Source organism: Bufo bufo, chromosome 7 (genome assembly GCF_905171765.1).
Source record: "Bufo bufo chromosome 7, aBufBuf1.1, whole genome shotgun sequence".
In the NCBI taxonomy this organism is placed as follows: domain Eukaryota; kingdom Metazoa; phylum Chordata; class Amphibia; order Anura; family Bufonidae; genus Bufo; species Bufo bufo.
This window is the reverse complement of record NC_053395.1, coordinates 229,981,396-230,006,509: the sequence shown is the minus strand read 5'-3', so window position 1 is coordinate 230,006,509 and position 25,114 is coordinate 229,981,396. Positions and strand designations below refer to the sequence as shown.

General features: G+C 45.5%; 1 protein-coding gene across 4 annotated transcripts in view; it reads left to right on the top strand.

Moving 5' to 3' along the window:
* Window positions 1-121: 121 nt before the first annotated feature.
* LOC121007830 (leucine-zipper-like transcriptional regulator 1 homolog) overlaps window positions 122-25,114 on the top strand; it is a 43,680-nt gene continuing 18,687 nt past the window's right edge. For 2 of the 4 annotated variants that reach the window (XM_040440068.1, XM_040440065.1), the window contains exons 1-2: window positions 141-240; window positions 23,301-23,379. Coding sequence is in view for 1 of the 4 variants with exons in the window: in XM_040440066.1 (XP_040296000.1) it covers window positions 225-240 (16 nt within the window). In the remaining 3 variants the exon portion in view is untranslated. Of the gene's footprint in view, window positions 241-23,300; window positions 23,380-25,114 lie in introns of all 4 variants that reach the window. The other 2 variants (XM_040440066.1, XM_040440064.1) reach the window with 2 other exon arrangements.

The window sequence follows — 25,114 nt, the reverse complement described above, 5'->3', positions numbered from 1 at the left end:
TCAGTGTTTTTGTGTCCTGTGACTGGAGCCTATGTAATGAATGTAATGCTCACCTCTCACCGCCAGGAGGCGATGCTGCACACAGGGGGCGGGCTGAGTAGAGCGCCGCGGCTGACTCCGCCCACTCAGCTGTGACGTCACTCCGCCCCGGGGTCGGGCTGTAGAGGCTTCTGGCTGCGGTTCGGGAGTTTCTTCAGTGATTGGGCCTGAAGTTCTGTCACAGGATGTGTGCGCCGACAGGTGAGTGATATCGCGATATCCACCTCTGCTGCATTAGTTAGTTATGTGACGACATAGCAGAGATAACGGCGATAACCTCAGACAGACCAGCGTGAAGTCCCGACACGAATAGCGGCTCCGTCCGTGTCGTGACATATGATGTGTGTGACGCAATGTTTGTGTAATTATCGGCCAGACGTCATGAGTGCGGATAATGCGGGGCCCCTGCAGGAGAGGACACAGGGGCCCCGGCTCTCCAAGACTATTATATTGTATAATGTCACCGACTGCCCTGTAATAAGCTGCCGTCATATCACACCTGTTATATCTGCCCCGAGACTGTTATATTACCCCCCTGTACTGTACATGGGACTGTTATATTACCCCCCTGTACATGGGACTGTTATATTCCCCCCCCTGTACTGTACATGGGACTGTTATATTACCCCCCTGTACTGTACATGGGACTGTTATATTACCCCCCTGTACTGTACATGGGACTGTTATATTACCCCCTGTACTGTACATGGGACTGTTATATTACCCCCTGTACTGTACATGGGACTGTTATATTCCCCCCATGTACTGTACATGGGACTGTTATATTACCCCCTGTACTGTACATGGGACTGTTATATTACCCCCTGTACTGTACATGGACTGTTATATTACCCCCTGTACTGTACATGGGACTGTTATATTACCCCCTGTACTGTACATGGGACTGTTATATTACCCCCCTGTACTGTACATGGACTGTTATATTACCCCCTGTACTGTACATGGACTGTTATATTACCCCCTGTACTGTACATGGGACTGTTATATTACCCCCGTACTGTACATGGGACTGTTATATTACCCCCCTGTACTGTACATGGGACTGTTATATTACCCCCCTGTACTGTACATGGGACTGTTATATTACCCCCTGTACTGTACATGGGACTGTTATATTACCCCCTGTACTGTACATAGGACTGTTATATTACCCCCTGTACTGTACATGGGACTGTTATATTACCTCCCTGTACTGTACATGGGACTGTTATATTACCCCCCTGTACTGTACATGGGACTGTTATATTACCCCCCTGTACTGTACATGGGACTGTTATTTTACCCCCTGTACTGTACATGGGACTGTTATATTACCCCCTGTACTGTACATAGGACTGTTATATTACCCCCCTGTACTGTACATAGGACTGTTATATTACCCCCTGTACTGTACATGGGACTGTTATATTACCCCCCTGTACTGTACATAGGACTGTTATATTACCCCCTGTACTGTACATGGGACTGTTATATTACCTCCCTGTACTGTACATGGGACTGTTATATTACCCCCCTGTACTGTACATGGGACTGTTATATTACCCCCTGTACTGTACATGGGACTGTTATATTACCCCCCTGTACTGTACATGGGACTGTTATATTACCCCCTGTACTGTACATGAGACTGTTATATTACCCCCCTGTACTGTACATGGGACTGTTATATTACCCCCCTGTACTGTACATAGGACTGTTATATTACCCCCTGTACTGTACATGGGACTGTTATATTACCCCCCTGTACTGTACATAGGACTGTTATATTACCCCCCTGTACTGTACATAGGACTGTTATATTACCCCCTGTACTGTACATGGGACTGTTATATTACCTCCCTGTACTGTACATGGGACTGTTATATTACCCCCTGTACTGTACATGGGACTGTTATATTACCCCCCTGTACTGTACATAGGACTGTTATATTACCCCCTGTACTGTACATAGGACTGTTATATTACCCCCTGTACTGTACATAGGACTGTTATATTACCTCCCTGTACTGTACATGGGACTGTTATATTACCCCCCCTGTACTGTACATGGGACTGTTATATTACCCCCTGTACTGTACATGGGACTGTTATATTACCCCCTGTACTGTACATGGGACTGTTATAGTACCCCCCTGTACTGTACATGGGACTGTTATATTACCCCCCTGTACTGTACATGGGACTGTTATATTACCCCCTGTACTGTACATAGGACTGTTATATTACCCCCCTGTACTGTACATAGGACTGTTATATTACCCCCTGTACTGTACATGGGACTGTTATATTACCTCCCTGTACCGTACATTGGACTGTTATATTACCCCCCTGTACTGTACATGGGACTGTTATATTACCCCCCTGTACTGTACATGGACTGTTATATTACCCCCTGTACTGTACATGGGACTGTTATATTACCCCCTGTACTGTACATGGGACTGTTATATTACCCCCTGTACTGTACATGGGACTGTTATATTACCCCCTGTACTGTACATGGGACTGTTATATTACCCCTGTACTGTACATAGGACTGTTCTATTACCCCCCCTGTACTGTACATAGGACTGTTATATTACCCCCTGTACTGTACATGGACTGTTATATTACCCCTGTACTGTACATGGGACTTTTATATTACCCCCCTGTACTGTACATGGGACTGTTATATTACCCCCTGTACTGTACATGGGACTGTTATATTACCCCCTGTACTGTACATGGGACTGTTATATTACCCCTGTACTGTACATGGGACTTTTATATTACCCCCCTGTACTGTACATGGGACTGTTATATTACCCCCTGTACTGTACATGGGACTGTTATATTACCCCCTGTACTGTACATGGGACTGTTATATAACCCCCCTGTACTGTACATGGGACTTTTATATTACCCCCCTGTACTGTACATGGGACTGTTATATTACCCCCCCTTTACTGTACATAGGACTGTTATATTACCTCCTGTACTGTACATGGGACTGTTATATTGTACCCCCTGCCGGTGTGTCAGTCTTCACTGCAGTTTTGGCATTCTATTTATGAACCAGGATGAACAGAGCTATAGGACCTGCTCACATCAGAAGATGCTGCAGTGCAGGGTATTGTAGACGCTTATGATATATTATTAACCCTGTGCTTGCCCTCTGATCATTGCGAGGCCGCGTGTTCCTTGCTCTGAGGTTTCATATCTTGTGGCGCCCTGGAATGTGGGTCAGCTGAGGCCGGAATGTGGCGTCTCCCCCGTCGGGACCCGTTTGGCGAGTTTTGGGGTATTTTACTTATTTCTCTTTGTCTGCAAGGTGACAGGAATTAACCGATACAAAGAGATACTAAAGAAGACATTCCAGCAGGATCACTCCGAGCGGCCTGCCAGTGACTCCCCCCACAAGCCCCTCCACAAGTGCCGATCCGGATATGGTGGAAAGTAGTGTATGACCGGCTTCCCTGTGACAGGAGGCGTCACAGAGGAACCATCTCATCTGAGATGAACGAAGGGGAGCAAGCCAGTGACTTACTGCCAATATAGGCAGACCACACCGTTGCTATGGGGCCTGCGGCACAGGGGGGGCCCGGAGCGCATGGAAGGCCCGCCCCCTGCAATTTCTATGTACGCCCCTGCTCCGGGCCACTTCCATGCTCCCTCCAGTATCTGATCGCTGTCTCTTTCCGGCCTGAGCGCGCTGAGCCGCTGTCACGATGAACCGCATCTATCACGATGGATAGGCTGATGGGGGTAGTAGTTGTTTGTACTCACTGGGCCGGCAGTGCAGTGGATGGGAAGACAGCACTAAATCCTCTGGGACACTCTCTACTGCAGGGAACACCAGCCGGATGGTGGTTGAGGTGCCCTTGATGGTGGTGGTGTTTAAGGTGCTTTGGTGGCTGGGCCCCTGTGTTCGTGACGCCAGCACCAGAAGGTGACAATGTTGAGCGTAGTAGTAGAAATGATGAGGAGTCAGTTGTAATCAAACAATTGAACATTTGCTGAATCAGTTGTCTTCAGGTAGTCACTACAGATACAGTGCATTTGTATGATATGAGTGATGAGTATTATTCCTTTTATCAGGTTTAGGCAATTGTCAGTTGAGGAGTTCTCTTTAGGGCTGACACTTTACAGGCAAGACTTCTGTAATTATTCTAAGTCCAATCTGAGGGGGCGGAGCTTGCCAATGGCGGAGTGAGCAGCACACTGCCTGAGCTCCTGAGCACCGCCGGCATTTACAGCCCCATATAGCATCCAGAAGCCCGCAGATTTTTCATGGGTCGCAAGAGGGGCACAGCTAGCACCCCTGCACCCGCATCACGAGAATCGGGGGACATCACAAAGTTCCTGTGCCCGTCCAGCCAGCCTGAAAGCCTGAGATCCGGCGCCACAACCTCCAAGATGGCGGAGCAGGCGCGGGAAACGAGCGCCTCTACTCCTCTGACTAGAGGGAAAACTGCGGCCCTCACCTCCAGGAACCAGGGGGAACATATCACCGGAGGACCTCCGGTTTCATATGCAGCAGTGGCAGCAGCGGTGAGTCCTACCTTGGGGTCCGTCCCTTCATCGCCAGCCTCCAGGGGTTCAGAGGCCTATTCAGGCCCACAGCTCTCCCACCACAGCTCCCCTGCCTTGTCGGCTGCCTCCAGTAGATCGCCCACTGCCCTCTCCCATGAGGATGACTGGGACTGGAAGCTCCATTTAAAATCCCTTCCCACTACTGCTGAGGTAGATGCTTTGCTCAGCAGGATGGAAGCTTCCCACAAACAAGATATTGCGGCCTTGCATCAGGATATCAGGCATGTGGGGCAGAGGGTAGAGGAGGTGGAGAACAAACAGGAGCAGATCTTTAATACTCTGGATTGTCACCGTGCAGTCATTAATGAGCACGCTGCTCAAATGCAGGACATTCTAACCCACATGGACGATATTGAAAACCGCAATAGGAGAAACAACCTCCGAATAAGGGGGGTCCCTGAATCTGTAGAAGATCTGCCATCCTGGGCGCAACGCCATTTTGCCTCACTTTTGGAAATTAATCCGGACAGGATCATTGAGATAGATCGGATCCATCGGGCGCTGGGCCCAAAATCAACGGACCTGAAACGTCCCAGGGACATTATTTGCCGTATTCACTTTTACAAGGAGAAGGAGTCCATCCTCAAAGCTGCTCGAGCTGCGGCTGGCCCTGAATCGGGCCCGAATACCATCCAGATCCTCCCGGACCTAGCACGCCGCACCTTACAACTTAGGAAGGCCTTGAAACCGCTTCTATCCACACTCAGGGACAATGAGATCCTGTATAGATGGGGGTATCCCTTCCAGCTCTCGGCCAAGAGAAACGGGAAGTCTGCTACGTTCAAATCTCTTGAAGACCTCCCCAGATTTCTGGCTACACTAGATCTCCCCGCGGTGGAGCTGCCTGACTGGCCCAGACCCCTCATGGTGCCGCCCGTTAGTGATCGTGAAGAATGGCAAGAGGCGATCCCGAAACCGCAGAGGCATCCCAGACGCCATTCCAGACCACCTGTTTGAGCCTAATTGGCTTTCGTGGGACTTCACATTTTATCCCAATGCGCTGGTTCAGTGTATAGTATTCATGTTCTAATGTTTTATGCTATATGTTATATATCTTTGATATTCCTTTTTATATGCCGGGGGTCAGTGGGGCTGCTGCCTTGCCCTTGACCTCTCCTCCCCTCGTTAGGGGTATCGACACCTGGTGTCGAACGTGACTATAGTCACTTACTAGTCTACCTCGGAGCCATAGTTTTTGGCTCTCTCTTATAGGAGGTTTTTTTCTTTTCTTTTTCTTTGTTGTTTTATCTGCGTGTTGCTTGTTAGTCCTTGTCTCTTTCCTTTTGTTTGGATCCACGTGTTCCCTCCCCCACTTAATCCAGTTTCCTCTTAGAGGTCGGTAAGATGTCCCCTCTCTCTTTTTGTACGTTTAATGCCAGGGGCCTAAATAAACCAGAAAAACGTAGCCAGATTCTATATCGCTTTCACCGGAAGCGGGTCATGCTTATTATGTTCCAGGAGACCCACTTTAAGCTTGCCTCGGTTCCCAGGTGTGACCGTGGGTATTACACGACTTGGTTCCATAGTCCCAACCCCGTCAAAAAAACAGGAGGTGTATCTATTGCATTCCACAAATCTTTTCGGCCTACGATTTTGGCTACAGATATTGATAGTAGGGGGCGCTATGTATTCCTCAAGCTGTCTGATGGTCCACGTGTATACACGGTTGCTAATGTCTATTTTCCCAACCAGGGGCAGATTCCATATGGCTCCAAGATTCTCAGGAAACTGGCTCGCTTTGCAGATGGATCCTCTATCATCCTGGGCGGTGATCTGAATATGGTGATGGACCCGGATCTGGATTCTTCGTCTGGTAGGTCAGCTATCTCTCCGGCATCCCAGCGTTCCTTTAGGGAAATCCTGTCCTCTCTCCGCCTTGTAGATCTCTGGAGGGTGCTGCATCCGGGAGTCAGAGATTTCAGTTTTCATTCTTTAGCCCATAATAGCTATGCCAGACTAGACCATTTATTTATTTCACAATCTTTGCTTGAGGAGGATCCACTTAGCTCAATGGATGGCTTCCTTTGGTCTGACCACACTCCAGTGTATGGCCTACTGAGATTTCAGCAGACGCCTTCCCGTCCCTTCACGTGGAGATTGAATGACAATCTTCTTAATGACCTGGTGTGCATGTCAGACATTAAGAAGGCCATCTCTGAGTTTACAGTTAACCACCAAACAGACCCCTCTCCCCCGCCGATTAAATGGGAAGCCCTTAAGTGTGTGCTCAGGGGGATTTTCATATCTCATGGCGCTAGACTCAAAAAGGAAAAGTCCGCTAAACTCTCCTCCCTACTTTCACAACTCGACGGGAAAGAGACCTCAAATAAATTGACCCCCTCTGATCAGTTGAAAGCTGATATCTCGCTGCTCCGCCAACAAGTAATTCAAATTCTAGACCAAAGATCACTATGTTTGCGTGATAAGGTAAAATTTGGATTTTTTGAATATGGCGATAAAAGTGGGAAGTGGCTTGCCAGAGCTCTACATCCTAGGTTGCCCCAGACCCAGATATCCTCACTTAACACATCCGACAAGGGAATTGTTTATGCTCCATCCGAAATCTCATCAGAATTCCGCACCTATTATAGCTCTCTTTATGACTTGAACACAGGGAGGGACTCAGCGTCTGCTTCCTTTACACAGGATACTAAAGACTATCTAGACCAATTCGGCCCTGAAAAGATTCCTAGCGTAGATTCTTTGGCGCTGGAAGATGACTTTTCATCCCCAGAAATTGCGGGAGTTATAAGAGAACTCAAAAATGGGAAAAGCCCAGGCCCAGATGGCCTTACCCCACGCTTTTATAAGCTTCTTATAGATGAGCTATCCCCCTTATTACTCGAATCTTTTAATTCCATAGCAGTGGGAACCCCCTTCCCTCCCCAAACTTTACAGGCCCATATAACGGTTATACCTAAACCTGATAAAGATCCCTCTTATTGCTCCAATTATAGGCCTATTTCTCTTTTAAACGTGGACCTAAAGGTGTACGCTAAATTACTAGCCTTACGATTACACCCCCTTATCCCGAAGTATATCCATCAGGAACAGGTGGGCTTTGTCCCGGGCAGGGAAGCTCGAGATAGTACCTTGAAGACCTTGGGCATCATAGCTAGAGCTAGGAATACTAGGTCTCCTCTGTGTTTACTTTCAGTGGATGCAGAGAAGGCCTTTGACAGGGTCAATTGGGGCTTCTTAACCTTAACCCTGGAGCATTTAGGACTCGGTTCTAAAATGATTAAACGTATTATGGCTCTCTACTCTTCTCCCTCAGCTCAGGTAAGGGCTAATGGCCTTTTATCCACACCTTTTGCTATCAAGAATGGTACACGCCAGGGTTGCCCCTTATCCCCCTTCCTATATATTCTGACCATGGAATCCTTAGCTAATGCGCTGCGCAATAATCAAGATATAAAGGGGGTGAGAGTTGGAACTAAGGAGCATAAACTTTCCCTTTTTGCCGATGATTTGCTTCTCTATCTGTCGGACCCCAGAATAGGCCTTCCTTCGGTCCTGCGGGAATTTGAGAGATTTGGGAGGCTTAGTAACTTCAAAGTTAATATCCAGAAATCTGAAATCTTGAATATTTCGTTACCACGCAGGGAAATTTCTCATGTTAAAGAAAGCTTCTCGTTTAAAGTAGCCTCGGACTCGATTCGCCACTTAGGCATTAACCTCCCAGCAAACCCCAATCTCCTCTTTCAACTGAACTACAAACCCTTATTTAGGAAGGTAGAGGCTTCTCTCCAGAAGTGGTCCCCCCTGCAGATTTCTTGGTTTGGTAGAATAAATGCCCTAAAGATGGATATCTTACCCAAATTCCTCTACCTGTTCCAGACTGCCCCGTGTATTATACCAAATAGTTTTTTTGCCCAATTGCGGTCATTAGCTTCTAGGTTTATCTGGAATGGCACTAAGGCCAGGGTGAGTTACAGAGTTTTATCCAGAGCGAAGAGTGTGGGGGGAGCTGGCCTTCCTGACTTCCAGGCATATTTTAGAGCTTCCATCTCTAATTGTGTTCTAGACCTTATACACAAACGATCTCTGAAACTTTGGGTAGACATAGAACACACCCTCGAGCCCCATATGGTACCTGGGATATTTTGGCTCCCTATAGCAACACTAAATAGCCTTCTACATACTCTTTGTTCTCCCCTACTTCAGATCCTGATCAAACTATGGAGTAGATTTGCCTCCAAAATCAAGTTAATCTCCGCACCGGGTCCTTTGACGCATATTGTGGCTCATCCTGGCCTCCCCTCACAGATCAAGAATCTCCCCTTCTTTCGCACAATTCCCCCGCCCCGGATCCTAATTAGGGACATCTTTAACAGCTCAGGGCTCCTACCTCTCGTGGATCTATCACACATATTCCAAAACTCCCCGAGCCGCTGGTTCCACTACTTTCAACTTCGTAGCTTCTTGGGCTCTCTGGCTCCCGGATCGCAGTTGTCTGCCCCTCTGACAAATTTTGAAAAGCTCTGTGTTGCCAACACAGGCCCAGATCATGGTATTTCTTTGATATATGGCTTGCTGGGTGCCGGTGGGGATGGGGACCTATCATTCGTTGAACAGATGAGAGGTGTTGGGTTTGCCTCTGGTTGGGAGAGTGAACTGACGTTCTCCCTGTCCTCTGAGCAATGGAATCGTTCCCTCTTATTTACGCATAAATCATCCAGGTCCTGTCGTTTACAGGAGTTGAACTATAAGATCCTTACTCGTTGGTATAGGACGCCAGTTAAGTTGCATCATTTTTATCCGTCGGTCCCCAACACCTGTTGGCGTTGCCATTCAGAGGTTGGTTCCATGCTACACATCTGGTGGGACTGCCCTGGGGTCGCCCCTTTGTGGCAAGATGTTTTTGCTCTGTATAATGCACTTTACCGGTCTACTATATCTCCTTCCCCTTTGATTGCCCTGCTCTCTATATTCCCGGGTAGGATCAAACATGTCAAAAAGGGAGTACTTAAAACATTTGTCCTTTCTATGAGACAGATCATACCACGCCAGTGGAGATCCTCAGACAGTTTGCAGAGAATTACGTGGATACGTGCCCTGGATGCCTTATTCAGGATGGAAGAAATGGAAGCTGAGGCCTGTAACCAAGTCCAAACATTTGCACTAACCTGGGAACCTTGGAATCAATTTAGGAGCTCCTCTCGTTTTCAAACCTGGTTGGTCTCAGGTGACTGTACCTGGGATACGTGATATGATGTCTTGTCCTTTCCCCTTCCCCCCGCCCCCCCTACTTTCCACCCCCCCCTCCCTCCCCTGTCTTTTGTTTCGTCGTGTTTTGTTCTTGTCTGTCCCCCTGTCTCTCCTAGGTTAACGATTTAATCTGTTTCACTTAAGAGTTACATATTAGTAGCCCTTTGTTCAAAACGCCATCACTGAGTATCTCAGGATTGTGTCCTAAGTTCCTTTTGCCTTCCCTTTTAGTAGTCAAGGTTCTTCATATCGCACTGTATGTACCTAATATTGCTGAATCTCTCCTTTAGCATTTATTTGATGGCATTTGTCCTCTCTGGTCTTCATGGTTGCGTCCCAGAGAAATATGGTGGTCTCTGAATCCATCTGTGCACTTTATTTTATGTTTTACATGGTCTTGGAAATGGAACTGGAGATATATTTTTCATACAATGTCTTGGTTGCTATGTATGATTGTTGTGTTCTTTTTCTATTCAATAAAAATAGATTCAACACTATTCTAAGTCCAATCTCTAGCACTCTGGTACTAAATATGCTCCTGTCTACTTATCTTGAGCGATCCGATAAGGGCGTTCTCCCTCGTGGCAGGCAAACTCTCTGCGACATTATTTGCAGGATGCTCTCCTGAAGTAATCAGCTTTTTAGGTTTCCACTATATCCCGGAAGGCTCCTAGTGAATAGGGACAATTCTGCGCACTAATCATCCATTCGTGTCCCGGCACTCGGAGAGTTACTCTCAGGCACTGGTGCTGGTGAGGTCCATAGGCTGTATTCAGCTGTAGCCCTCACTAGGCTTGCTTCATATGTAGACATAGACATTACTGTCTGGTGCTTGGCTGCTGTAGATAGATGTTCGCTGTACTCTCTTAGCCTGGCCATGACCAAGGGGTAGAAATAGCAGACTACATGGTGGACGATGCCCGTTTCTCTCATCCATACACTTGTTTCTCCTCTCCACAATACACTCTGTGCTAACTAACTTTATAAACACAGCCCTGGCTATATATATTATGTGGTGCCAGCACCACCTAGGGGCGAATGGGGGAAATGACATTGCCAGCCTGATAATAGGAAATACCATACAATGCAAATACATAGGCAGATGTTCAAAGTGTCCCATTTACACACTGATGTGCGACGCTGCAACAGTGCCTTGCAGAATGAGCCCGTACATGATGAGCGGGTGTCGGGAGACTGGCAGCCGGGCTGTACCAGTGGTATGGCTGTGTGCTGGGCTTATTATTATTTTTATTATTATTATTTATTATTAAAGCGCCATTCATTCCATAGCGCTGTACATATGATAAGCGGTGCACATACATAATACAGACAATTGGATTAATCATAAACAAGATGAGTTACAAACTGGTACAGAAGGAGAGAGGGCCCTGCCCGCGAGGCTTACAATCTACATGGTGTGGGAGAAGGACACAGTAGGTGCGGGTGAAGCAGGTCATGGCGGTATAGAGGCAGCGGGGTCACTGGTTGGAGGCTTGTCTGAAGAGGTGGGTTATCAGGTTTCTTCTGAAGGATTCCACTGTCGGTGAGAGTCTGATATGTTGGGGCAGCGAGTTCCAGAGTATGGGGGATGTGCGGGAGAAATCCTGGAGGTGATTGTGGGAAGAGGCGATAAGAAAAGGAGGTCTTGTGAGGATCGGAGAGTGCGTGTGGGGATGTATCGGGAGGTCAGAGATGTCGGGAGGGGACAGGTTGTGGACGGCCTTGTATGTATTTGTTAGTACTTTGAAGTGAATTCGCTGGGCAATGGGGAGCCAGTGAAGGGATTGTCAGAGGGGAGAGGCAGAGGAGTAACAGGGTGAGAGGTGGATTAGTCGGGCAGCAGAGTTGAGGATAGATTGGAGGGGTGCGAGCGTGCTAGATGGAAGGCCACAGAGGAGAGTGTGGCAGTAGTCCAGGCGGGAGATGATGAGGGCATGTACAAGCATTTTCGCAGATTCAAAGTTAAGGAAAGCGCGGATGCGGGAGATGTTTTTGAGTTGGAGGCGGCAGGTGGTGGAAAGGGCTTGGATGTGCGGTCTGAAGGAGAGGGCAGAATCCACAGTCCGTCCAAGGCAGCGGACCTGGCTGACCGGGGAGAGTGGGCAGCCATTGATCGTGATAGATAGGTCTGGGGGGGGGGTGAGCAAGATGGGGGAAAGATTATGAATTCTGTTTTATCCATGTTAAGTTTTAGAAAGCGAGAGGAGAAGAAGGATGATATAGAAGATAGGCATTGTGGGATTCTGGATAGTAAGGTGGTGATGTCTGAATGTCGTCAGCGTAGGAGTGATACTGGAAGCCATGGGACTCTATGAGCTGTCCCAGGCCAAAGGTGTAGATAGAGAAGAGCAGAGCTGTCCTAGGACAGAGCCTTGCGGGACACCAACAGAGAGGGAATGAGACGAGGAGGTGGTGCGAGAGTGGGAGACGCTAAACATCCGGTCTGTGAGGTATGATGTGATCCAGGAGAGGGCCAGGTCCGTGATGTCAAGAGATGAGAGAGTTTGTAACAGAAGGGAGTGGTCGACAGTGTCAAAGGCAGAGGACAGGTCAAGGAGAAGGAGGACAGAGTAATGGAGAAGGCAGAGGACAGGTCAATGAGGAGGAGGACAGAGTAATGGAGAAGGCAGAGGACAGGTCAATGAGGAGGAGGACAGAGTAATGGAGAAGGCAGAGGACAGGTCAATGAGGAGGAGGACAGAGTAATGGAGAAGGCAGAGGACAGGTCAAGGAGAAGGAGGACAGAGTATTGTTTCTTGGTTTTGGCTGTCAGTAGGTCATTGGTGACTTTGGTGAGGGCAGTCTCGGTCGAGTGGTGGGGTCGGAAGCCAGATTGTAGGCGGTCAATGAGGGAGCAGCAGGAAAGGTAAGAGGACAGGTCAGAATGGACATGTTGTTCAAGTTTTATAGGAGGAAGTGTTGCCGGGGCGAGGGGGCTGTACACAGGGGAGAACTGGCCCTGCCCCGGTGACTGGGCACATATAGCTATGAAAGCCTATGGTCACGTCTCTGGGATATTGCATGCCGTATTTGAACAGAAACTAGTATTTCTGGCCGGCCCTTGTTCACACTAAGCGTTGTCACTACCTCAGGGATCTGGCTGTGTACAGAAGCCATACACTGGAGTGTACCCATAGGCTTCTGTAGTGCAGACCTGTGCCAAAGATGTGTGTTTGCCCACTTGCATTGTGTTACACAGGGCCGCCGCTTCCAATTGCCCCCGGGCCCCCGACTCCTTAGGGGCCCCCAGCGCTGGCCCGCAACTACTATTCTATAATTATTTTCTGTGTGCGACTGGGACGGACAGGACAGTGTGGCGGCGCAGCGGCGCTGAGTAATGTAATTAAACTGTCTGGACTGGAGGGGCCCCCCCGCTGCTCTACCTGCGCTGCGCTGCCTGTCTCTTTAAGAGATTCGAGACGACTGGAGCGGCATGCACGGCACAGGCAGGCACGTCTCGCGTCTCGCTGACGTTGCCACAGGCTCCGCCCCCCAGAGCAGAGAACTTGAAGAAGGAGCAAGCGCCATTGGCAGCCAGCCCCAGTCTGACTCTCCCAGCGCCAGGGAAGGCCCGCGGCCCGCCGCCCCCCACAAAAGACAGGCGGCCAGCCAAGTTCCACTTCCAACTAAGTACAGTCTACAGACCAGTTACTGTCTGGTAGGTTGGTTAAACTTATTGTTAATTAAACTGGATCGGATCCATCCATTCCCAGTTTCCCAAATCCCACTCACTTAGTCCATCAGTGTACTAGCCCGCCCTGCGGCCCTGGTTCTGTTTGGAGTCAGTAGTTGGACTGGAAAAATGTGCATGGGGGGAGGGTGGGGCCCTTATTGTTTTTCGCCCCAGGGCCCCATTTCACCTAGAACCGGCCATGACCCCCTGTACTGTACATGGGACTGTTATATTACCCCCCTGTACTGTACATGGGACTGTTATATTACCCCCCTGTACTGTACATGGGACTGTTATATTACCCCCCTGTACTGTACATGGGACTGTTATATTACCCCCCTGTACTGTATATGGGACTGTTATATTACCCTCTGTACTGTACATGGGACTGTTATATTACCCCCCTGTACATGGGACTGTTATATTACCCCCCTGTACTGTACATGGGACTGTTATATTACCCCCCTGTACTGTACATGGGACTGTTATATTACCCCCCTGTACTGTACATGGGACTGATATATTACCCCCCTGTATTGTACATGGGACTGTTATATTACCCCCCTGTACTGTACATAGGACTGTTATATTACCCCCCTGTACTGTACATGGGACTGTTATATTACCCCCCTGTACTGTACATGGGACTGTTATATTACCCCCCTGTACTGTACATGGGACTGTTATATTACCCCCCTGTACTGTACATGGGACTGATATATTACCCCCTGTACTGTACATGGGACTGATATATTACCCCCTGTATTGTACATGGGACTGTTATATTACCCCCCTGTACTGTACATGGGACTGATATATTACCCCCTGTACTGTACATGGGACTGATATATTACCCTCCTGTATTGTACATGGGACTGTTATATTACCCCCTTTACTGTACATGGGACTGTTATATTACCTCCCTGTACATGGGACTGTTATATTACCCCCTGTACTGTACATGGGACTGTTATATTACCCCCTGTACTGTACATGGGACTGTTATATTACCCCCCTGTACTGTACATGGGACTGTTATATTACCCCCCTGTACTGTACATAGGACTGTTATATTACCCCCCTGTACTGTACATAGGACTGTTATATTACCCCCTGTACTGTACATGGGACTGTTATATTACCCCCCTGTACTGTACATAGGACTGTTATATTACCCCCCTGTACTGTACATAGGACTGTTATATTACCCCCCTGTACTGTACATGGGACTGATATATTACCCCCTGTACTGTACATGGGACTGTTATATTACCCCCTGTATTGTACATGGGACTGTTATATTACCCCCCTGTACTGTACATGGGACTGTTATATTACCCTCCTGTATTGTACATGGGACTGTTATATTACCCCCTTTACTGTACATGGGACTGTTATAATACCCCCTTTACTGTACATGGAACTGTTATATTACCCCCTGTACTGTACATGGGACTGTTATATTACCCCCTGTACTGTACATGGGACTGTTATATTACCCCCTGTACTGTACATGGGACTGTTATGTTACCCCCCTGTATTGTACATGGGACTGTTATATTACCGCCTGTATTGTACATGGGACTGTTATATTACCCCTGTACTGTACATGGGACTGTTATATTACCCCTGTACTGTACATGGGACTGTTATATTACCGCCTGTACTGTACATAGGACTGTTATATTACCTCCTGTACTGTACATGGGACTGTTATATTACCCCCCTGTACTGTACATGGGACTGTTATATTACCCCCTGTACTGTACATGGGACTGTTATATTACCCCCCCCCTGTACATTGGACTGTTATATTACCCCCCCTGTACTGTACATGGGACTGTTATATTACCCCCCTGTACTGTACATGGGACTGTTATATTACCCCCTGTACTGTACATGGGACTGTTATATTACCCCCTGTACTGTACATGGGACTGTTATATTACCCCCCTGTACTGTACATGGGACTGTTATATTACCCCCTGTACTGTACATGGGACTGTTATATTACCCCCCCTGTACTGTACATGGGACTGTTCTATTACCCCCCCTGTACTGTACATGGGACTGTTATATTACCCCCCTGTACTGTACATAGGACTGTTATATTACCCCCCTGTACTGTACATAGGACTGTTATATTACCCCCCTGTACTGTACATGGGACTGATATATTACCCCCTGTACTGTACATGGGACTGATATATTACCCCCTGTACTGTACATGGGACTGTTATATTACCCCCTGTACTGTACATGGGACTGTTATATTACCCCCCTGTACTGTACATAGGACTGTTATATTACCCCCTGTACTGTACATGGACTGTTATATTACCCCCTGTATTGTACATGGGACTGTTATATTACCCTCCTGTATTGTACATGGGACTGTTATATTACCCCCTTTACTGTACATGGGACTGTTATATTACCCCCCTGTACTGTACATGGGACTGTTATATTACCCCCCTGTACTGTACATGGGACTGTTATATTACCCCCCTGTACTGTACATGGGACTGTTATATTACCCCCCTGTACTGTACATAGGACTGTTATATTACCCCCCTGTACTGTACATAGGACTGTTATATTACCCCCCTGTACTGTACATGGGACTGATATATTACCCCCTGTACTGTACATGGGACTGTTATATTACCCCCCTGTACTGTACATGGGACTGTTATATTACCCTCCTGTATTGTACATGGGACTGTTATATTACCCCCTTTACTGTACATGGGACTGTTATAATACCCCCTTTACTGTACATGGGACTGTTATATTACCCCCCTGTACTGTACATGGGACTGTTATATTACCCCCTGTACTGTACATGGGACTGTTATATTACCCCCTGTACTGTACATGGGACTGTTATATTACCCCCCTGTATTGTACATGGGACTGTTATATTACCGCCTGTATTGTACATGGGACTGTTATATTACCCCTGTACTGTACATGGGACTGTTATATTACCCCTGTACTGTACATGGGACTGTTATATTACCGCCTGTACTGTACATAGGACTGTTATATTACCTCCTGTACTGTACATGGGACTGTTATATTACCCCCTGTACATGGGACTGTTATATTACCCCCTTTACTGTACATGGGACTGTTCTATTACCCCCCCCCCTGTACTGTACATGGGACTGTTATATTACCCCCTGTACTGTACATGGGACTGTTATTTTTCCCCCTGTACTGTACATGGGACTGTTATATTACCCCCTGTACTGTACATGGGACTGTTATATTACCCCCTGTACTGTACATGGGACTGTTATATTACCCCCTGTACTGTACATGGGACTGTTATATTACCCCCTGTACTGTACATGGGACTGTTATATTACCCCCTGTACTGTACATGGGACTGTTATATTACCCCCCTGTACTGTACATGGGACTGTTATATTACCCCCTGTACTGTACATGGGACTGTTATATTACCCCCTGTACTGTACATGGGACTGTTATATTACCCCCCTGTACTGTACATGGGACTGTTATATTACCCCCCTGTACTGTACATGGGACTGTTCTATTACCCCCCCTGTACTGTACATGGGACTGTTATATTACCCCCCTGTACTGTACATGGGACTGTTATATTACCGCCTGTACTGTACATAGGACTGTTATATTACCTCCTGTACTGTACATGGGACTGTTATATTACCCCCTGTACATGGGACTGTTATATTACCCCCTTTACTGTACATGGGACTGTTCTATTACCCCCCCCCTGTACTGTACATGGGACTGTTATATTACCCCCTGTACTGTACATGGGACTGTTATTTTACCCCCCTGTACTGTACATGGGACTGTTCTATTACCCCCCCTGTACTGTACATGGGACTGTTATATTACCCCCCTGTACTGTACATGGGACTGTTATATTACCGCCTGTACTGTACATAGGACTGTTATATTACCTCCTGTACTGTACATGGGACTGTTATATTACCCCCTGTACATGGGACTGTTATATTACCCCCCTTTACTGTACATGGGACTGTTCTATTACCCCCCCCCTGTACTGTACATGGGACTGTTATATTACCCCCTGTACTGTACATGGGACTGTTATTTTTCCCCCTGTACTGTACATGGGACTGTTATATTACCCCCTGTACTGTACATGGGACTGTTATATTACCCCCTGTACTGTACATGGGACTGTTATATTACCCCCTGTACTGTACATGGGACTGTTATATTACCCCCTGTACTGTACATGGGACTGTTATATTACCCCCTGTACTGTACATGGGACTGTTATATTACCCCCCTGTACTGTACATGGGACTGTTATATTACCCCCTGTACTGTACATGGGACTGTTATATTACCCCCTGTACTGTACATGGGACTGTTATATTACCCCCCTGTACTGTACATGGGACTGTTATATTACCCCCCTGTACTGTACATGGGACTGTTCTATTACCCCCCCTGTACTGTACATGGGACTGTTATATTACCCCCCTGTACTGTACATGGGACTGTTATATTACCCCCCTGTACTGTACATGGGACTGTTATATACCCCCCTGTACTGTACATGGGACTGATATATTACCCCCTGTACTGTACATTAGACTGTTATATTACCCCCTGTATTGTACATGGGACTGTTATATTACCCTCCTGTATTGTACATGGGACTGTTATATTACCCCCTTTACTGTACATGGGACTGTTATATTACCCCCCTGTACTGTACATGGGACTGTTATATTACCCCCCTGTACTGTACATGGGACTGTTATATTACCCCCCTGTACTGTACATAGGACTGTTATATTACCCCCCTGTACTGTACATGGGACTGATATATTACCCCCTGTACTGTACATGGGACTGTTATATTACCCCCTGTACTGTACATGGGACTGTTATATTACCCCCTGTACTGTACATGGGACTGTTATATTACCCCCTGTATTGTACATGGGACTGTTATATTACCCTCCTGTATTGTACATGGGACTGTTATATTACCCCCCTGTACTGTACATGGGACTGTTATATTACCCCCCTGTACTGTACATGGGACTGTTATATTACCCCCTTTACTGTACATGGGACTGTTATATTACCCCCTGTACTGTACATGGGACTGTTATATTACCCCCTGTACTGTACATGGGACTGTTATATTACCCCCTGTACTGTACATGGGACTGTTATATTACCCCCTGTACTGTACATGGGACTGTTATATTACCCCTGTACTGTACATGGGACTGTTATATTACCCCCTGTACTGTACATGGGACTGTTATATTACCCCCTGTACTGTACATGGGACTGTTATATTACCCCCCTGTACTGTACATGGGGCTGTTATATTACCCCCTGTACTGTACATGGGACTGTTATATTACCCCTGTACTGTACATAGGACTGTTATATTACCGCCTGTACTGTACATAGGACTGTTATATTACCTCCTGTACTGTACATGGGACTGTTATATTACCCCCTTTACTGTACATGGGACTGTTCTATTACCCCCCTGTACTGTACATGGGACTGTTATATTACCCCCCTGTACTGTACATGGGACTGTTATATTACCCCCCTGTACTGTACATAGGACTGTTATATTACCCCCCTGTACTGTACATGGGACTGATATATTACCCCCTGTACTGTACATGGGACTGTTATATTACCCTCCTGTATTGTACATGGGACTGTTATATTACCCCCTTTACTGTACATGGGACTGTTATATTACCCCCTTTACTGTACATGGGACTGTTATATTACCCCCCTGTACTGTACATGGGACTGTTATATTACCCCCTGTACTGTACATGGGACTGTTATATTACCCCCTGTACTGTACATGGGACTGTTATATTACCCCCCTGTACTGTACATGGGACTGTTCTATTACCCCCCTGTACTGTACATGGACTGTTATATTACCCCCCCTGTACTGTACATGGGATTGTTATATTACCCCCTGTACTGTACATGGCACTGTTATATTACCCCCTGTATTGTACATGGGACTGTTATATTACCCCCTGTACTGTACATGGGACTGTTATATTACCCCCCTGTACTGTACATGGGACTGTTATATTACCCCCTGTACTGTACATGGGACTGTTATATTACCCCCTGTACTGTACATGGGACTGTTATATTACCCCCTGTACTGTACATGGGACTGTTATATTACCCCCTGTACTGTACATGGGACTGTTATATTACCCCCTGTACTGTACATGGGACTGTTATATTACCCCCTGTACTGTACATGGGACTGTTATATTACCCCCTGTACTGTACATGGGACTGTTATATTACCCCCTGTACTGTACATGGGACTGTTATATTACCCCCTGTACTGTACATGGGACTGTTATATTACCCCCTGTACTGTACATTGTCGGGTGGTAATAATTCAATTAAGAATTATTAATTATGGTCATAAAAATAATTAACCATAAAAAATTTAAATTTATAAAATTTGTCATAAATTCTTAAAATCATGACCTGGTGAATTGTAGACAACCTAATTGATACAATTCACATCTGAGTCCGACTATTTCCTCAGATAAATAAGTTCTTTTTGACGTGAGATGACGTTAATGATAAAATGTAGTTCTGCATTATACAATGATACACAGGTATTATAAAAATATGCAGATTTATTGGTTACAAGATTATAAACATATATAAGTAAATAAACACAATGATACATGCAAATGAATATATATAGCAATAATATAAAGCATTACAAGCTTAACAATACATGTGAGTGGAAATAACTTGTCACATTATAACCAAGCTATTATTAGGTTAGGATATCAAAGTAGGAACATAAGTTAATACATTACTTCTGTTCAGAGAAAACCTCATGATATCAGGACGGGCATGTCTAATCCTAGACATCAATATAGAATGCTGAATACATTCCGACCCCTTCTAACCAACTACACATCACATGGCTTCAGGCATGGGCAAATCCATCCAAGGATATAACTTAGAAGAGATAACTGTATCCTTCCCCCCATCCTGGACTATTTTCACACACATAACTTTGGTAAGACTATTAAGACAAATAACAGGGATCTAGGATCTTAAATGGGAAGGATTTGAAACAAATCTTCCTTGTGGGAATCCATCACTTAGCTTGGCGAAGAATGTTCTATCAATATCTATATATAAAAGCAATCATTTAATGCTTTGCTAGATTATGAGTCTAGATTCTTCTGCAGGTAGAATGAAGCCTCACAATATCCTAAGACTACATCTCAATATGGAGATGATCAATTTATTTAATTATTTATTTATTCGCCAATCTAGATGGTATAATTTCACCCACACTATCAAATTAGTCTTAATAAAATGAAATATCATTTTCTGTGTCTCTTACCAAGTCCTAGCAGGAATCTCACTTCTGCTCCTAGGAAAGCTGGGTGGTCCATCATAGCGCATCTCATTATGGCTTCCATCTTGATACACCTCAACTTCTCCTCTCCTCCCTCTCTCTTTCTCTTGATCCCCTCCTGCTACTCCGCACACGAATAATTATTCCCCCCCTTATCTAAGAATCATCCCCTTTAGATTAGGGATTCCCAATCAGGTAGGGTGGGTGTATTCGCATGCTAATAACCTCATGACGTGATCTCAACTCCTAATATGGCATAGGACAAATAATGAAATGATATAATATTGTCCATCTGCCTCCAGATGGCACTGCGGTACTGTAGGTGAACATCCCAACTTTTTAAGCATTAAAATTAAATATCTAATAATACTTTCACAGGACCTTTTGACCTACCTTACCATAAATTATTGAGGAAGGTCTTTTCCTTACACTTTTAATTACCTATATCCTGGATTTGTCGGAGTTGACTGTCTTCTCTTATCTTTTTGAAATATGGGTTGACTTGATGAAAATTTTATGTAGCGGCTTTGATGCTGGGCATCGGAACTTGTACATTTAATTTATGTACTCCCATGAATAACTATTGTTTTGAAATCCAATTAACTTAAACTTACTGAGTTGTTTCTGTACCTTCTAAATGGTAAATACATAGTATGACATATATATAAATCGATACATTGTTACACATAGATAACACATTATATGAATTATTGATTAACATATGTTGTAAACTAAATATACCATGCAGAGATATATATATATATATAATTATGAATATATAAATTGAACCTCATACACCAGGTGTGTGATACGGACATGAGTCCTTATCAAGTAACCACGTCCCCTCCAGACAGACATGTTTCAGGGAGTTGGCTTACTCCTTAACAGATGGTCTCATATCTTTAGCACTAACTTTTTAAATACAATGTTCATCTATGTTCCCAATTATTATTTTTATTTTTTTATAAACTGAACTTGCCATGAACTCATCTTGGCTTTTTCAGCCACATAACAAAACTTTGGTTCAGGCTGAATCTTATTCTTAAAGGCAATGAGATGAGCATTCATTTTGATTATAATGTCATTAGATAATATTGTATACGTATGAAAATGCCCAACAACATGGGACTGTTGTATTACCCCCTGTACTGTACATGGGACTGTTGTATTACCCCCTGTACTGTACATGGGACTGTTATATTACCCTCCTGTATTGTACATGGGACTGTTATATTACCCCCTGTACTGTACATGGGACTTTTATATTACCCCCCTGTACTGTACATGGGACTGTTATATTCCCCCCATGTACTGTACATGGGACTGTTATATTACCCCCCTGTACTGTATATGGGACTGTTATATTACCCCCTGTACTGTACATGGGACTGTTATATTACCCCCTGTACTGTACATGGGACTGTTATATTACCCCTGTACTGTACATGGGACTGTTATATTACCCCCTGTACTGTACATGGGACTGTTATATTACCCCCTGTACTGTACATGGGACTGTTATATTACCCCCTGTACTGTACATAGGACTGTTATATTACCCCCTGTACTGTACATGGGACTGTTATATTACCCCCTGTACTGTACATGGGACTGTTATATTACCCCCTGTACTGTACATGGGACTGTTATATTACCCCCTGTACTGTACATGGGACTGTTATATTACCCCCCTGTACTGTACATGGGACTGTTATATTACCCCCTGTACTGTACATGGGACTGTTATATTACCCCCTGTACTGTACATGGGACTGTTATATTACCCCCTGTACTGTACATAGGACTGTTATATTACCCCCTGTACTGTACATGGGACTGTTATATTACCCCCTGTACTGTACATGGGACTGTTATATTACCCCCTGTACTGTACATGGGACTGTTATATTACCCCCCTGTACTGTACATGGGACTGTTATAATACCCCCTGTACTGTACATGGGACTGTTATATTACCCCCTGTACTGTACATGGGACTGTTATATTACCCCCCCTGTACTGTACATGGGACTGTTATATTACCCCCCTGTACTGTACATGGGACTGTTATATTACCCCCTGTACTGTACATAGGACTGTTATATTACCCCCTGTACTGTACATGGGACTGTTATATTACCCCCCCTGTACTGTACATGGGACTGTTATATTACCGCCTGTACTGTACATGGGACTGTTATATTACCGCCTGTATTGTACATTGGACTGTTATATTACCCCCCGTACTGTACATGGGACTGTTATATTACCCCCCTGTACTGTACATGGGACTATTATATGTCATGTGACGGTTATTACACCGCAGTGTGTACGTTTCTCGTGCAGGGCGCTGGCTTCAGGTGTCATGTGACCGATTTTTACCTGCGGAGAGACGACTCCTGGGGTCATTTAGGATGAGACGCAGGTAAGATCCGGCTCATCCGCATCCATGTGCCTGTATAGGGTCGTATATAAACTCCTCCACCATGTAATATACAGTCCTGTCCTATTGATGGCGCTGCACCGCCCCTCAGTTCTGGAGAAGAATCCCTCAAAAGAGGCAGTGACGCCTCAGTCAAGAGTCGCTGCAGCAGCTCCAGCCTGACCTGAGTTCTCTACACAGGTGACAGATCCCGGGTGACAGGCAGAGATGGCAGCCATCGCTGTGCCTGTACGTGCTGCCCGTCATTGTGTTACCCTGCACACTCTGCAGAAGATCCCAGCAATCGTGTCTTCAAGTATACGATGTTTATTGCATCAAATCAAAAGATGTCCTCAGTCCAGGACGCGTTTCAGCTAGCATGCCTTTATCAGCGGGTACAGGTATACAAAGTGACCAAGTATATATAATGGGATAACTCCTCCCCTTGTGACATCATCACCTGCACAGGTGGGGGGAGGGGGGAGTAACAAACAGAAGTATCAACCAGTATGTCAGAAGCTGTAAAGCAGGGTTCATGTCTCAAACTGGGCTTCAAAAAATATACATTTCCACCACAAATCATATTTCACATTTTCTGGAGTATGAGATCCCTCAATGGATAATTGATGTCTGAAAAATAAAAGTTATATATAAATAACGCGACATCAGATCTGCAGAATCTACGTATGATATTATCCAGTTTCTGGTTATAGGGATAGGTAACTTATGTACAAGCGCCGCTCTGGATAATTTAATTCCAGAAATCCCAGTATCAGCGAGTGCAGCGAATTGTGTCTGACCCCGACATGCAACTTATCAGGATTAGTGAGATGACTGATAGATTTGAACAAAGGGGTTATCCCCATTCAATTTTGAGTAAGACTAGAAGAGAACTTACTAATCCTAATAAATCAGCAAAAATGTAATTATCCAGAGCGGCACTTGTACATAAGTTCCATCCCTATAACCAGGGACTGGATAATATCATCCGTAGACACTGGCACTTGTCGGAGAAGGCTTATCCCACCATAGAAGAGTCCTCCCTTGATATGTAACAAGAAGAATCCTAGTTATAGGGATAAACTTGTACATTCTGACATTGGGAACACAAGAAAGGCATTAAAACAGATGGTGTTAGCGACTCCACGTGAGGGCCCCTTCCCATGTCTGTTCTCAACGTTCCCATATTATTAGAGGTTCTACATTTCGCCATCCCCATAGTGGGCGACCCTTTTCAATTGAAGGTTCTTTCACATGTGAATCCACTAATGTGATCTATTTGATAAAATGCCCCTGTGGCTTATTATACATTGGAGAGACCACACAGACGATTAGGGATCGTATTGGGAAACACAAATCCACTATTCGCACTAAGAATTTAATGTTGCCGATCCCATTTCACTTTGATCAGTGCAAACATGGGATTGATCAACGGAGGTTCCAGGTATTGGAAGAGGTTAGACCCAGGAGAGGGGGGACATGAAGAAGCTGCTATTACGGATCCATATGTTGGACGCTCGTCACCCCAAGGGCCTTAACAGAGGTGATGAGATTCTGCACATCTGATGTCGCGTTATTTATATATAACTTTTATTTTTCAGACATCAATTATCCATTGAGGGATCTCATACTCCAGAAAATGTGAAATATGATTTGTGGTGGAAATGTATATTTTTTGAAGCCCAGCTTGAGACATGAACCCTGCTTTACAGCTTCTGACATACTGATTGATACTTCT